We start from the raw sequence: 16,255 nt of genomic DNA on the forward strand, positions 1-16,255 counted from the left end.
CTCCCACATGGGCCTCATGTGTTTGATCCATTCATTGAAGTAGGCATGGTCCTCTTCATCTTGGCTTTGTCTTTGGTAATGGGCTGATTTCATCGTGTCCCTTGATGGAGCCTCCTTAGGCCATACATGGTTGGCCTATTGGTTATGGCTTGCCATTGGGTCACTATTCTATGATTGGCTCCTCCCATTGCATCCCTTGATAGAGCCACCACATTTAGGTTAATACACGGACATGTTAACTTTTATTATTGAATGGGAGAATAGTTGTGCAATATAAATCCAAGGTAGATAGGCTGACCTCATCTATAGACCACTAGTAAATTATGCTCCGTAAAACGATGATAGGGGGAATTTCCTTATTTGTACCTTTACTTACAGATACACAAGCTCACACGACAAGGTATAGCTGTGCTTTTGAAGTCTAGTGCTTTTTAGGTCATGGCATAACTTTTTGAGTAAGACAAGAAAAGTAGTATTGATTGTTGTGCTTGTAAAGGAGAAGTGTTCAAAGAACTTCAATTGCATCTTTTAGGTGTAGTAGGCTTTCATGCCATGATGTACAACTTAGCCAAATCAACTTCTCCAACATATATGGTGGTTGTTAAATGCATAGCAATGTATACAATATTGTGACATTATGGTAGAAGTCTTCATTTCTTGTGGTGATGAAGAAATTTATGAAGGCAACTTCAAAGTGTAACTAGAATGATAGTTAGAATTGCAAGGAACTAAAGAGCTTTGGACTTACAAGGTCAATGGGAACCCTTTTTCTCATAAACATCTTGCCAATTTTGGGGTGAGGGGGATCGAAAAGGTTTCCAACTTCTCCAAATCAAGCAAAGTTTGAAGTGTTTTGACAAGATTAGGAGTCTTTGCATTCACATATTTTATTAAGTTACAATGTGCAAATACACATCACTCTACATGGACAAGATGGTGACCACACAATCACACCAAAGCATGAAGATCACTTTCTATTGACTTGAAGTTTACTTGATGGTAAATGTCACCCTTTTGTAAGAAGCAAAAATCAATGGATCACACAAAGCATGATGAAACCCATATAAGTAAAGATATGAAACTACCCCAAAAAGAGAGAGTCTAATATCCAATGAGTGAAATTGTTCAATGCATCAAAATATATGATGTGTTTTTTTTTTTTTGGGGGGGGGGGGGGGGGGGGGGGCTTGACTTTACTTGTTACCCCCCAAAACTATCATAAGCCCTTGGTAAGGAAAGGATTGAGACATGAAGATGAATTCCCATTATAATTCTCACATTGTGGATTATGACAAGATCATGAGCTATTGCAAGTGAGTGACTAAATACCTAGCTAGGTGTGGTTGGGGGGGGGGGGTTTAATAACTGCCCCCAATTGTGCCTAGATAAGTATGCGGTACTTCCCAAGTAGTCCATTGCCCCTAATTGCACCTAGCTAAGTATAGGTTGCCTCTCGATATAGGATAACACAATAGAACAGAGGACCTTCTTGCATTTCGGAAAATGTCAAAAACTTATTGTGGTATTTGGAACAGAGGCACTTCTTGCATTTGGGAAAAATATTTTCTCATGTGAGATTCAAGAGAAGTGGATATTTTCCCATGTTTTTCATTGTAGTATCTAGCATCACGAGTGTCTGCGCAAGGGATGGACGACATACCTAGCTAGGTGTGGTTCAGGCCAAACCCTAATCAACAGCCCCTCGACCCCAACCGCATATAGCTAGGTATGTGGTCCCTCCCTCTACTCATGATGTTGTAATTCATAATGTGGGAATTAGAGCCCCACATCAAGGGGTGGAACAACATTCCTTCCACTAGCCCCATGGTCACGGCTTGTCGGGTAGGGGAGGGGGGTTTCATTAACCCTCACCTTGCTTGTTGGTATCTTGTTCTCCTTGTTGGTGTAAATGCATGGAGAGGAATCGAACCATATTCATTGCCCTTGAAACCCTCTTGTCGTTGGGCTGACCCGGCCCTTACAGTGGGAATTTGTTTAAAGGTGGAGTCAAAACCTAGAGAGGGGGAGTGACACCTAGAGAGGCATAATATGCATGACGATGACGATGTGATAGCCTAGCTAGTAAGATATAGCTTCTGGCATTTCTTGTGACATGCGGACTCGGACATTGTGAGTGCAAGGTGTCATGGGGGGTTGCATGTAAAAAATGGCAGGAGGCGAAGCCACACGAATTCAAGAAAGGACTGTGGTGTGCTGTCTGGGCGAAAGCCCCAACACGTGGAGTCCCGCATTCATTCCAGTCAACAATGAAATCTTTCAAAATCAACCCCCCTCTGCACATGAAATATCTTCCCCCCTCCTGGTTTTTGTCACCTCTCTTTTTCACCCTCTTCTTCCCCCCGGACCCCCCTCTCCCCTTTACCTTATCACTGTTCAGGGGAAAGAGCAAAAGAGAGAAGAGCGTGCAGAGTCCAGACAAAAGGAGAACAGGAAGAAGTAAGGAGAGGGAGAGAGACGACGCATACAAAGGAGCAAGGAGCGGGACGAGGAAGAACGGATCCAAACCGCAAGAAGAAGAAGAGTGTGAGGAGAAGCAGAGAAAGAGACGATCGCTAACGCCGGCACATCCGTTTGACCCTTTCCTTCTCACGGCCGGCTTCCCCAGGTATTTCTCCTCCTTACAGCAGTAAAACCTGATTCCTTACCGGGTAGGCCACGCCTTCCATCTTGAACAAAGAAAGAAGAAGACGACGGAGGAGGAGGACGAGGGAGGAGGAGAAAGACGACGTATACGAAGGAGGAGCAAGGAAGGAGACCTGGAAGAAGAAGGGAGTCAGACTGCAAGAAGAAGCATGAGACGAGAAGCAGAGAAAGAAGACAATCGATAACGAAAGCACATCCGTTTGAGCTTTCCTTCTCAGGGCCGCCCTCCCCAGGTAATTTTCCTCCTTACAGCAGTAAAAACTCTGTTAGGCCAGGCCTTCTGCTTCGAACACTGCGTTGCGTCATTTCAGCACCGGGACAAGGTCCAGGTAACCCTTTTCTTGCATCTGCCATGCCTGATTCCTTGTTTAACAAGGCCTGCCGCATTTTGACATTGTATTGAGCCGTGTCAGCGGAGGGATAGGGTCCACGTAATCAATCCCTTGAATGTGCAATACGTGATTCCTTGTCTGTCAAGCCAAGCCTCCCCCTTTCCATATTGCTGTTGCATCATATTACTGGAGCGATTAAGGCCATTTTCACAAGCGACACCTAATTCCTTGCTTATGTAGTTTAACATAAGCGTTAGATCCTGGTATACCCTTTTCCAATATCGCGTTCCTCTCTTGTATAGCGAGGCCTTCCGTTCTTTATTATGAGACTGCATTAAATCATTAGCGATATCCCTTTCTTGCAGCAGCAATGCCTAATAGCTTACTTGTGTAGGTAGAGAGTGCACCTTTGACAAAATAATGCAGAGCTTTAAGGTTTTTCTGTAACATTACCTTGTGTTGGTAGAGTATCATGAATTCTAAGTCTATAGCGTACATGAAAATCTCAGTGTAGGTCTGCCCTTTCTGGCATGCAGGCCTTTCCTATGATGTTTTGAGATACTTTTTCCATGTTCTTTGGCAAGAAGGCCTGGGAAGAGGCTAGGGCATGGCACAGGCATTTAACCAGAGTTTGAACAAACGAGTTCGCTCATCTGTGGATGATGCTGCCTTGAGTGAAATTCACAATGGCAGGGATGTGATTAGGAAGCTTGCGTTGTCATCTTCTCGAATCAGACATATTAGCATTCATGAAGATGACCTTGTTCATGGTGATTGTCAAAAGGCTTTGGACTACATTCTTCTCACAGACAGGAATGACGGTCTTATGCGTTCATTATCATTCCCTCTCGAGCACAGCAAGGGATCTGTAAACTTGGCTGCTTCAATAAGAAGATACATTGAGTCTTCTCGGGAAGCTGTTGCTTGTGCTGGGATGCAGCCTACTGCATCGACTCTGGCAAGGGAGGAGTTTACCTGTACCTTTGTCATGACAAAATTACCTGATAAAGGTACTGAGATCATTCCCAATCCTGAACATAGCAGTTCCCCTTCCACTGTACTTGAAAGAGATGTGAGTGCATGCCTTCAATCTCAGGCCTCTTCAGCTAGCAGTGGATTGTTAGACAAGGATGCGAATGCATCTACACCACGTTCCCTAGGCTCTTCAGTCAGCAGCTCGTCTTCTCTTGAAGTGCTGGATAAACAGCCAAGTGCACAGCGACTTTCACAGATGCTTTCAGAATGTGTGTCTGAGTGCACAGCAGCAGGAAATGTAGAGCCAGAAGAGAAGGGGCTGGTAAGAATCAGGAGATGCTTTTCTGATGATAGCTGTCCGCCATTTGGAATGCTCTCTGTATGTGGACGGCGCCGTGAAATGGAGGATACATGTACTGTGGAGCCAGACTTTGTTCTCTTACCGTGTGATGCCATGGGAGGATGCTGCTGCGACAATGCCTCCACATGCACATCAAGCTCCCTTCACTTTTTTGGTGTCTATGATGGACATGGAGGCACTCAGGTTTGTTTAAGGACAACAGCAGATAAATTTGAGTTATCGTTGTATGAATGCTTGCTAGCAGTTACCCTTGTATGTGTGCTGATTATTTGTATACATGCTACTCTGCTGTGTGCAGGCATCTTCCTTTTGTAAGATCAGACTTCATAAAGCACTTACCGAGGAGTTGATTAAAGCTGTCAGGTCCTTTAAGAAGGTGGTACCTGTTGGATCCAGTGAATGGTGTTTACGGTGGGAGAAAGTGATGGTGGCTTCTTTTCAGAAGATAGATGAAGAAGTTGGAGGTATTTGCCCCACTGGAGGGTGTGCAAATGTAGGGGCCAACCCTGGTTGCTGTATCAATCCCATAGCCCCAGATAATGTGGGCTCAACAGCTGTTGTGGCAGTCATTGGAGCTTGCCAGATTATTGTTGGTAATTGTGGTGACTCTCGAGCAGTGCTGTCACGTGGAGGCAGAGCTATTCCTCTCTCACGGGATCACAAGGTATTGTACGTCTCAATTCTGTCCCTGGTACCCTTTTGCTAAGCAATTTCATGTGGTGTGACCTAATCCATCCATGTTTTCACAGCCTGATCAAGAAGATGAAATGGATCGTATAGAGGCAGCAGGTGGAAGGGTCATATATTGGGATGGTTACAGAGTTGGAGGCTTACTTGCCATGTCAAGAGCTATTGGTGAGGTTCAATTTCATGTTTCAAAGATGTTGAACTCTGTATTTGGTTCTTTTGCAATGCTTGGTTTTTGGGGATGGTAGATGTTGGTAATTTACTGTACTGCTTCACTGGACATTCTTGGGACTCAGGAGCATTCTTGGGGATAATGATTAATAATGAAGCTTCCAATCCTACCCTTTCAGGTGACCGCTTTCTCAAGCCGTATGTAATTGGTGTGCCTGAAGTGAGATGCATACAACGGACACAAGAAGATGAATGTTTGATCCTTGCTAGTGATGGCTTATGGGATGCAATAAACAATGAAACGGCTTGTGACATAGCTCGGCGATGTCTTAAGTCACACCGAAGAAAGTGTGCAAGAGCTGGCAAGCATAGTGCAGAGGATAGCCCTGCTGGAGCTGCAGCAGCTTTATTGACCAAATTAGCTCTATCACGTGGCAGCAAAGATAACATCACTGTTGTGGTGGTTGATTTGAAGGCTCCTAAAAGACAGCTTCCAAAATTGTGACAAGTCTGCAATTCAGGGTGATACTATCAGTTTATGTGGGGTACTCATTCACTCATTCACTCATCAGCTATCATCAGCTGAATTTACAGCATCGATGCACCTGATGAACGTTGCTCCGGTTAACTTTTGGTAAAGAGATGTATACTGTGAGTGCACTTGTCCTCAGAAAATCCGTCTTTGCAAATACTTTGGTGGATTGAAAGTAGGGTGGGTTTACAGCATCTCTCAGTAAATTTCCAAAGATGGAAATTTAGTGACAAACCCATACACTGATTAATTGAAGCTTATTACAGCTTCCCATATCGTTAGTCCATACTTTCCCAAAAATGATCTTGTGAAGATATTGTCCCATCTTTTTGGCGGCAGATTATTTCATATTTGTAAACTGAGGGCTTGGCATCCTATTCCTGAATGAAAATACAAGCTGTGAAATAACTGTGACTTGTGAAAGTTGTTGATTGGCAAGAAATTTCATATCGCTGCAGGTGCTTGAACTGAAATTTTGAGGGTCATTGATCGGGCAATTGGCGGTTACCTGAATTTTTATTCAGGACATCGTGGTTGACACTCTGGCAAATGCTTGCACGGCTTCAACATGCCACGTGTGATGCTACTTCAGCCTGAACTAAAGGTGGATCTCTTTCTCTGTTTATTTTGTCCATTGAATTATTTGTAATAGAATGCTTAAAGCTTCATGCATTTCTGAAATTTCTTACTAAAGATTTTAGCTGTTGTTTTTCTGCTTTGTGAAGAAGATGCTCTTAGCTAACATCCACATTCACCTACAGGCAATTTGAACATGCTTGTGCTTAGTTTTGACTCTTCCATCATGTTGACATGCTCGTGCCTTAATTTGTGCTTTTTATCCAATTGCTTCCATAGTCAACTTTGAATCTTGTTTTCATTGATGGCTGATGAATTGCTTGTTGTAACTTAGTTTTTGCGGTTTTGCATGACTGGATAAGTGGATGAATGTCCAGGTGTACCTGTTTTGTGTTGGTTGTCTTGGGTTAAGAATAGTGTTGGAGCAGCCACATTGGAAGAAACAGAGGGCAATTGTCCAATGGTAGACTAGTCCAATAGGCAGTGTCTGGTTATGCTTCTCGTGGTGTTGGAAAACTGTTAGTTACATGCTTATTTCTCCTGGTTTTAAGGGCCTGAGAAACCATCAAAAGAGGAGGGTGGGAGTAGGGCAAATGAAACCAACGTTAAAGGAGAGACCTGGCTAGTTACACACAAACTAGTTAATGATTGCCACAAACCCCTTAACTTTTCCCCCATTCCACACTCCTTACCTAGCATAGTGTTGTTTATTCTCATCCCTAGTTGGTTGCCAAGTGATTGTCTTCGATGGATGTAAGATGGCAAATTTAGGGTGGCCCTCTTGTCCTTTTCATTGTGATGTAGAGTTGAAAACTGTCACGATGAACTAATTCCATTGTCCTCAAAAGAGAGAAGTGGACGATGTTGGTTATGGAACTTTGAGTTTTGGCTGACTACTCCAGGACCCTTCAAGTGATGGAGGGGCAACCCTCCAGAGATTGAGAGGGGGTTTTTAGCACGTGGTTTCAAAGCTGTCGGGTTTAAAGCTCTAAGGTTCAAGGGCTATGGTTCCATGGTTATTCAAAGGTTTTTAAAGGGAGAGATTAAATCAAATAAATTGAGGATCGTTTGTTGGTTTGACTCTAGTATTGTTGTGATTAGGGGCTTTGGGAACTAGTTGATACTCTTTTAAGGATATATATTAGCAAGAGGTCAAGAAATGGAAACTTTAATATTAATCTTTTTAATAATTTATGTCTCATAAAAAGTTAGTGTAAATAACAAGTAAATTCCCTAAATGGACGTTTGGAGGGGAGGTGCCTCCCTTTATGGGTTGCACATTTGCATGTGAGGAGTCTTAATGGGAAAAAATTTCTGAACGTTGTGTTTATTAAGAGGGTGATCCAAATTCTTTGATCGGTGCTATCTTTCCAAGGATCAAGTTCCTTGAATTGATTCCAAAAGTGCTAGTTATTGTACTATTTTTGTGCTTTACGAAAATTCCCAATGTATGAAAACATATTAGAGCAACCTTGAATTGGTATATGTGGATTCCAAAAGTGCTAGTTATTGCATTGTTTTTCACCCTTTACAAAAATCCCCAACATACAAAAACATATGAGAGAAATGGCTTGGAGAATTGAGACAATTTTCACAAAGCTATGATGATGAACTGCATTTTGTTTATAACTTCATGATGTCAATCACCAAACTTTAGTCATTGGATTTGACATTGTATGAGGTGGTGGTTTGTTCTCAAAATCTGTCAAATTGTCATTGCCAAATACAAGAAAGCTACTCAAGAGGAATGCCTTGCAGAATTTCTTGATGGTAAATCTTTTGTTGGATGTTAGGATTGATGGCTAGAAAAGGAATGCCTTGGAGAATTTCTTGATGGTAAATGTTTTGTTGGATGCTATTCGGATTCAATGGATGCTACACCACATAATATCATAATTGATAGTGGAAAGATACACTAGGTAGGTGTACCTTGTTAGGTCTTTTAAAGTGGTACAAGTTACATTTCCAAATTAGATGGATATTTATGAAGAGGCTTGTATAATGTTGAATACCTTGAGGGATTGCAAGCATTGCAAAAGGGAGTAATCTTGAATGTGAAATTCTCTCTTGGAGAAGATAGAGTACAATTAGTAAGTATTTAAGTTGGTATTAATTTTAATACTAAAAAGTTATGGTTCTCTTTTTTGGAACAAGAGATGTAGATAGAGATTGACATTTTTAAATTCTAATTTATAGTATCCTTGCTTTAATTAAATGATGATTTTGAAATCAATGAGGAAAATTGAGATTTTAAAGGTGTTTTTTGAATTGGAGTGTCAAATTTCAAGAATATATGATGTGTTTACGAAACACTAGGGAAAAGTTGTTTCAAAGCAATTTTGAGTGAAGGAACTAAAGCCAATCCAAGTTGCAAAATCTTGGATTGAGACCAAGGATAATTTTAATACGATGGTTGATACAAATGTAGCAAAACAATCCATGGTGATTATATCCCCTTTGAAGCAAAATATTGGTAGAAGAAAGCAAAAGCTTTGTGAAATTTAGTGTAAGACAAGGGTAGCGGTGAAAGGAATGGTAATTGCCGCCTCTATTGAAGCTAATCAAGTAAGAATAAAATGAACTTGTCACTAGCTCCATTTAACATTAAAAAAATGTTATTCTTAGTTTGTGAGACTTTTAAGCCAATCAAGTCCAAAAAAATAGTCTTCACCAACTCAATTTAACACTCCAAGAATATTACCCATAGTTTGTGAGCCTCCTTGAATATCCTACTGTCTTGACATGAATATGCTCCTCACACTTGAAGAATATTACCCATAGTTTGTGAGCTTTAATCCATGTTTGGTGAGAGAGAACATGGGGGCAAACAAAGGGGATGAGTGAGAGTAAGAGCAACATGAGACCATACTAGCTTATTCAATTGTAGACACATTTTGAATTTTTGTTTGGTGGGATTATTTATTTGTTTTTATCTCCAAAAATAATGAAACATTGTAGTTAAACATTAATGTAATGGGAAAAATGATTGTAGGATTGGCAAGTGAAAAAGAAGTGGTGCTCATTAAGATCATAGGATGTTGAATTAAGCTATTTAGACAGACAATTGTAGCAAAACTTCAAAATATTGTTGTTAGGACATTATGAATGTATTCGATCGTGGATTGGCTTAAACCTAGTGAAGCCCACATTTTGTAAGTTGAGGATGACGTCTTTTAGAATATCCTTGATGAGATGAGTAGAATTGAAGGGAAAGACAAATGATTGAGAGTACATTTAGCTATAGGTGGTTGGATTGAGAAAGGGATAAGAAAAGGGCTAAGTAGTCTACTTGATCCAATTTAACAATATAAAATAACCTAAAGAAGGGAAGCAATACTCATGGCTGGATGACTTTGACAATGCATTCCTTGAAGAGTTAATAGACCTATCTTGAATAGGAGTGGGGTCTGGAAAATATCATTGAGTTGTCAAATCAAAAAGATCTTATAAGATGATATGATGAATGCTTGTGCTCAAGGAGAACTAAGGCAATAAATTAAGCAAAGTTGCCATTCAACCTAGCACTTCATATGGGAAAGTCCTTGCACTAAAAAAAAAGAGGGTCTTTTGGTTGTGTCATCTTTAGAGGAAAAAATTAGGTAACCATAAAGAGTATACAACTTATTTCCTACGTCATTGAACTTCTAAATAAATAAACTATATGGAGGATGTCATTTCAAAGATTAATTGAAGGTCAATGTACTATTAGGTTAGAACTAAATATCAATATATTCTTAAGAATACCTATAATACTTGCAATTATTATCATGAATATCTAATAATTCCTTTTGGATAGATTTATGCCTTATCTACCTTAGTTGATTAATGTAGGACATGCTTCAACCTTATTCAAATGACATTGTATAAAGTTCCTTGATGACATTTAAATGCACAAAAATTCATTAAAGATAATAAAAGTTGACTAAGAATATTGCTATGAACTCTTTGTCAAAATCAAAACAATGTTAAAAAGAGAAAATTCATGTTTTGTATAGGCTTCATTGAGTATTTAGGATATCTCACAAGGTCAAGGACATCCTACATTAAAAGACCATTAATGAAGTGAGAGGATTCTTACTTATAGGATGATATTGAATAATAATGTATTATTTATTTGTAGTAGCATCCTTATCAATCTTTTCAAGCACCACATGCAAATCATGTGGCTATTTGAGCATTAAAAAGATTCAATAAAGGAGGAGGATGTACCATGGAAGCACTTTAATAATTTCTCAATTTCTTAAAAGAATTTAAAGTGATTAGAGATGTGAAGTTGCAATCAAAGGAGTCTTGCTATAATAAACAATGCTAGTTACACTTTTAGAAAATAAGCCCTACAAAGCTAATGAAGCCACCCATGAACTAGAACTTCTTGCTATGATCCATGTGCTAAAAGTGTATATGCATCTTCTAGGAAAAAAAGTATGAATGGGAAGTGATTATAAGAGTCTCAAGTGGAAATATACTTGGTGAAAATTCAACATGAGACAAAGATGGGTATTAAACTTTTTAAAACTTTGATTTTGAGATCATGTATAAGCAAAGAAAGAACACTAATAGTTGATACCCTAAAGTAGGAGAGCCTTTCTAAAGAGTATTTCAATAATAAGGACACTTAAATTAGTATCTTGTCTCATCATTCTATTTTGAATAGTTGATACCCTAAAGTAGGAGAGCCTTTCTAAAGAGTATTTCAAGAATAAGGATACTTCGATTAGTATGTGTCTCATCATTCTATTTTGAATTTTACTTGCTGAGTTTTCTATAGATTTAGAATATCAAGCTCTTGTGAAAGTAGCAATCCAAAGCATAAGCTTTACTAAGGAGAAACCCAAGATAAAGGAATAACGAGTCAATAAAGGGTATCTCTATTATCAAAATGAAATCTACATTTCCAAATCTCATGAAGTGAAATTGAAAATCTTATGAGAAGCCCATGATAATCTTATTTAGGAGATTTAAGTTAATGTCCAAATTTCTAATGTTGTCTATAGAAGCTATTTCCATGAAGTCTTTAGAAGATTCTAGAAGACTCCAGAATATTCTAGAAGATATTTGCATCATCACTTATATCATTGTTGAAATTAGTGTACCATGTGTGAATATGCATGTCATGCTATGTGTTGATGTGCATGCCATGCCATGTGGCATCCTCTTGTAATCATATGTGTTCCCCTTAACCTCCCTAGGCTATAGTATAAATAGGGATCATGGGCTACAAGCCCTTCAGTCTTGCTAACACTAGTTGTGAGGCTCTTATTGAGGTAAGTTCTCTTTGAGTTTTTATATTGTTCTAGTCTTATCTTGCACTGAGTCTTGCCTTGCAATCAAGCCATGCTCTTGTGAGCATTCTCTTGTAATCGAGCTGTCTCACAATCAAATTCTAGTTCAATTTCTCTTTCAAGTTCTTGTAAGTCATGAGAGCAATCTTGTCGCTCTTGAAGAGTACTTACCGTACCCATAATAATAGGGTCTTCTATTTCATCTCCAACATTAGTAATCAAAACTTTACATTTTACTCCAATGGCACTGAAAGAGGCTTACATGCTATCATACTATACTTAGATAATATATTCAAGTCATACTATCTTTGGGACATTCATATATCATAAACACATATGATTATCTCAATACTAATAAAGTATCTTAGCTCACCTAAATCCTTCATCTCAAGTTTTTTAAGAGGCTCTTGACATTAGTAATCCCATTGTTACCATCACATGTAATAGTCAAGTCATCCACATAGATGACTATAATGACCAAACTTGCATCATCCTTTCTCACATAAAGCGAGTGGTCTGCATTAGAAATATAAAAGCCAATGTTAACAATATACTTTTTGATATTGTCAGACTATGCTCTAGATGCTTATTTCAGCCCACCGAGCATCTTGTTTAACCTCATATATGTGGAATGCTCTAAATTTTCATAACCTATTGGTTGCTCCATATATATGTCATCTTGTGTGAGAAATGCGGGATCTAGAGCATGGCAAAGACGGAAGCTATGGAGGATGGAAGATGAAGATACTACTCATGTTGACATTGACAAAGAAGACAACTGTTACACAAGTGAATTAGGTTTCAAGATTGAGACTTGAACCCATAAACACAATCTTGTGTAGGACTAACAATGACACAGAGACTTGACAGAAAGAGACGAGTACTATTGCATTATCATCATATGAAAGTGATAGTTAAGTACATCATTATATAGGATTGCTTGGTAGCACATTTCATCATTGTGCCTATAGGATCTGTCTCTCTTCCTAGAATGAACTGCATCTTTCTAGCCTAGTAGTTCCATACAAAGGGGCATACATAGGGTGTGATTGGCAGATTCTCAACACCCCTCCTCAAACACAACCTGAAAGTACAAAGTGTGTAGAGGCTTTAGTGAGTGCTGCACTTGCAAAGTGTGGGCATACCACAAACATGGCAAAACACCAGAGGTTATCGCAGAAAAGGCTAAGTGTGGGTACCATAAACATGGTGGACATCCAGAGGCTGTAACAGGGGCCTCACAAAGTGTACAGGGGCTGTAGTACAAGGCTACATGAGGAGTTTTTTTTCAAGCTTATGAAAGGAACATTAAGGCATGTACAATGTTTTTAAAACAGAAAATGAGAGACAAGGACGGATAGGCCCTTGTGGTCTTTTTCGGCATATGATTTCTCTTTGTCAGCATGAAAAATCTTCGTCTTTCATCTTTGGTTCTTCAGCTTTGAATGATGTGGTCTTTTGGTCTTCATGGCTGATCTTCTTATTGTCCTTTTTCCTTTGCTCTTTGATCTTATGGTCTTCTTGGTCTGGTTCTTCTTTGACTTTGCTTGCAACTTTAGTCTTTATGTCCATGTCTTTGTCCCCCTCAAGCAAAGACATCTCATTCTTCATGATGGCCAAGGTAACTGGAGTGTCTTCAAAAACTTTAGATGGAATCATTGATTGTACTTTAGTATGAGTAACTCCATGTCTCTCTGCAAGTAGATCACAAAATCCTTCTATGTAGTGTAGATAAGTCATGCTACTTTTCATAAAGTGTATCCACATATAAATCTTCTTGGTTATCATAGATATGACCAAGAATCTACTTTAAATCTGTGAGTAAGTGGCAACCAAATTGATCTTCAATGTGTCAAAAAACACAAGTGAAGATAGTGTTAAATCAACACTCTTAAGTATCAAGGGATACTAGAGTTGAAGATGGTGATTCTTGATGCCGATCCTTTGCTTGATGAACCCGTTGTTTGAGTCCCCTCCTTGATGTGTAGCACCGACTTTGGTTAACTTGAGAAACTTGGAACTTGAAGTGAAGTTGAAGCTTTGGAGCTCAAGTTTATGAGAGGTCTTTAAGTGCTTCAGAGAAATCTTCAATGGGTCTTTAAGTGCTTCAGAGATCTCCCCTCCTTGATTTGATGGACAAATGTTGTTGGAGACTAATCAAATCAGTGAATCAAAGTGGCAGGGTTTAGCTTGACTCAAGCCAATGAGGAAAATCAAGTGAAATGAAAGCTTGAGACAAAATAGCTATGGAGTCCCACAGGGTTTTCAACCTGACTGGTTTTTCTGCTACATCAGCCCATAAACATGATCATCCGGCATCAAACTCGAGCTGGAGGTAGCTTAGGTCATGGGCTTACAAAGCCCTATGGTTGCAGAGTGAATCGCGGCTTGTGCGTGGAGATCCAGCAATACGACTGAAACAGGCGCAGATTTGAACAACGAGCTCGAATTTCCGCAATGTTGGGCTCGATGATGAGCAATGTTGGTGTTTGTCGTGATGAGGAGCAGCGCCTTGACCTAGGGGAGATATTCATAGAAGAAATCGACTTACGATATGGCTTGTGGAAGGAGATCAGGAAGCTCCAAGAGCTGTAGGTTCTGTCTGGCTATGGCTGCCAAACAGTGGCTATGGGGTTCAAGTGAGAGATTGGAGTCATACACTCACACTGAGTTGGATGTGAGCTGGATAGAGATTGAGAGGAATCAAGAGAGGCTGGAGAAGCAATGCCATGCCCAACTGGGCTCTGATACCATGTGAGAAATGCGGGATCTAGAGCATGGCAAAGACGGAAGCTATGGAGGATGGAAGATGAAAGATGAAGATACTACTCATGTTGACATTGACAAAGAAGACAACTATTACACAAGTGAATTAGGTTTCAAGATTGAGACTTGAACTCATAAACACAATCTTGTGTAGGACTAACAATGACACAGAGACTTGACAGAAAGAGACGAGTACTATTGCATTATCATCATATGAAAGTGATAGTCAAGTATATCATTATATAGGATTGCTTGGTAGCACATTTCATCACAATGCCTATGTGATCTGTCTCTCTTTCTAGAATGAACTGCATCTTCCTAGCCTAGTAGTTCCATACAAAGGGGCATACATAGGGTGTGATTGGCAGATTCTCAACAGATTTAATATGTAAGAAGATATTCTTCACATCCATTTGCTGTAAACTCCAACCTTTGGCTGCTTTGCCAAAGCAATCACATATCTAACAGTTGCTATCCTAGCAATTGGATTGAATATCTCTTTATAATCTATGCCATATGCTAGTGTATCATCTTTTGTAACCAGTTTGGTCTTATACTTGCTAATAGATCCATCTGTATTATGTTTTATTTTATAGACCCACTTACATCGATAGCTTTCTTACCTTTGGGCAATGCTATTTGATCCTAAGTCATGTTGTCCTCTAATGCAACAACCATCTCCTTATTCATTGCTGTATCCCGATGAATATGACCAAAAGCCTTCTCAAAACAAGTGGGCTCAACATCCTCAACTACCTTTACCATATAAGCCTAAGAGCTATATAACTCTCAAAACCAAATCTTCTAATAGGGTATCTCACCTTGGTAGACTTGCATATCACTGGATCACTTAATGGAGCCTTTACATTACCATGTGATCTCTGTATATTTGGTGTCATGACTGAAGGAATACCAAGCTCATCATCCAAACTCTCTAAACCACTAGAGTTTCCATTAAGAACCACATGACTAGTAGATGCATTATTATCATTTGACACTTTCTTCTTTTCTTTGTTATTACTTGCCACACTAGTAGATGTACTTGAAGATGTGAGGCTAAGTCTCCCAGACCAAGGACTATGATTGTAGATCTACTATAAGATATCTCTAGTCTACTAAGAGTCCATGATTCTTGTTCATCCTATGTACCTCCACCATATGCATGCTAATTGCTTATATAATAAGAAATAACATCAATGCTCACTTAAAACTCACCACTAATAGGGTTATAATAACGATACGGTTTTTGCTCATTATAGTATCTAATGAAACTACAAATTTCAATATTTGGAGATCCAATTTCTTTCTCAACTCATTAGAGGCATAAGAGCATACACAATACGACTAAACACTTTCAAGTGTAATATATTGGGTTTCTTGCCTATAAAACATTCATTAGGAATTATATCATGAACTTCAGTTGTGGAAGACATGTTCATAATGTAGATAGTAGTAAAAATTACCTTAGCAAAAAAATGCTTGGGCATATTATTTTTAGCATTAATGTCCGTGCGACTTTTGTAATATGTTAGTTTTTCCTTTATGCAACCCCATTTTGCTATGGGATATTTCTACAGGTAAAGTGTTGCTTTATCCCATGAAACCTCAAAAAATCATTATACTCATTGGAGGTATTTTTCCGTCCATTTGACCTCAAGAGCTTAACTTTCAAGCCCGTTTTCATTTCAACAATAGCCTTGAAAGTTTGAAGTTCTTAAATACTTCACTCTTTTTCTTCATGAAATATACATAGAGTTCCCTAGAGCAATCATCAATGAATGTAACAAAATACTTTTTGCCACTAAGAGATATATTTTTGATAGATCCCCAAACATTTATATGCGTGATATCAAGTATATTTTTGCTTATATCTATTTTATGTAAAAATGGTTGCTTTGCTTGCTTCCTA

The 16,255-nt window shown here is 39.1% G+C and overlaps 1 protein-coding gene across 2 annotated transcripts; it reads left to right on the forward strand.

Annotated features, from left to right (window-relative positions):
- The first annotated feature begins 2,350 nt into the window (after window positions 1–2,350).
- LOC148010990 (protein phosphatase 2C 51-like) lies at window positions 2,351–8,356 on the forward strand. 2 transcript variants are annotated; one of them, XR_015689437.1, is made up of 6 exons: window positions 2,351–4,515; window positions 4,631–4,996; window positions 5,082–5,187; window positions 5,370–5,841; window positions 6,181–6,326; window positions 8,092–8,356. XR_015689437.1 is itself a non-coding variant. In XM_087671155.1 (5 exons), exons 2-5 carry the CDS (start codon window positions 3,604–3,606, stop codon window positions 5,693–5,695), a joined length of 1,710 nt encoding a protein of 569 aa, XP_087527281.1. In that variant the 5' UTR covers window positions 2,351–2,897; window positions 3,533–3,603; the 3' UTR covers window positions 5,696–6,174. The 2 variants fall into 2 exon arrangements, 1 of the variants encoding a protein (XP_087527281.1); XM_087671155.1 differs by lacking the exons at window positions 6,181–6,326; window positions 8,092–8,356 and having other exon boundaries at window positions 2,351–2,897; window positions 3,533–4,515; window positions 5,370–6,174.
- Window positions 8,357–16,255: the final 7,899 nt, after the last annotated feature.

The sequence above is a fragment of the Lygodium microphyllum genome, chromosome 29 (assembly GCF_053477565.2).
Source record: "Lygodium microphyllum isolate KBCC chromosome 29, Lygodium_microphyllum_v1.1.10, whole genome shotgun sequence".
In the NCBI taxonomy this organism is placed as follows: Eukaryota; Viridiplantae; Streptophyta; class Polypodiopsida; order Schizaeales; family Lygodiaceae; genus Lygodium; species Lygodium microphyllum.

Coding starts and splice junctions, on each gene's coding strand:
- LOC148010990 (XM_087671155.1), top strand. CDS start 3,604: ATGGCACAGGCATTTAACCAGAGTTTGAACAAACGAGTTCGCTCATCT. Junction 4,516..4,630: donor ATGGACATGGAGGCACTCAG/GTTTGTTTAAGG, acceptor TGCTGTGTGCAG/GCATCTTCCTTTTGTAAGAT. Junction 5,188..5,369: donor TGCCATGTCAAGAGCTATTG/GTGAGGTTCAAT, acceptor CTACCCTTTCAG/GTGACCGCTTTCTCAAGCCG.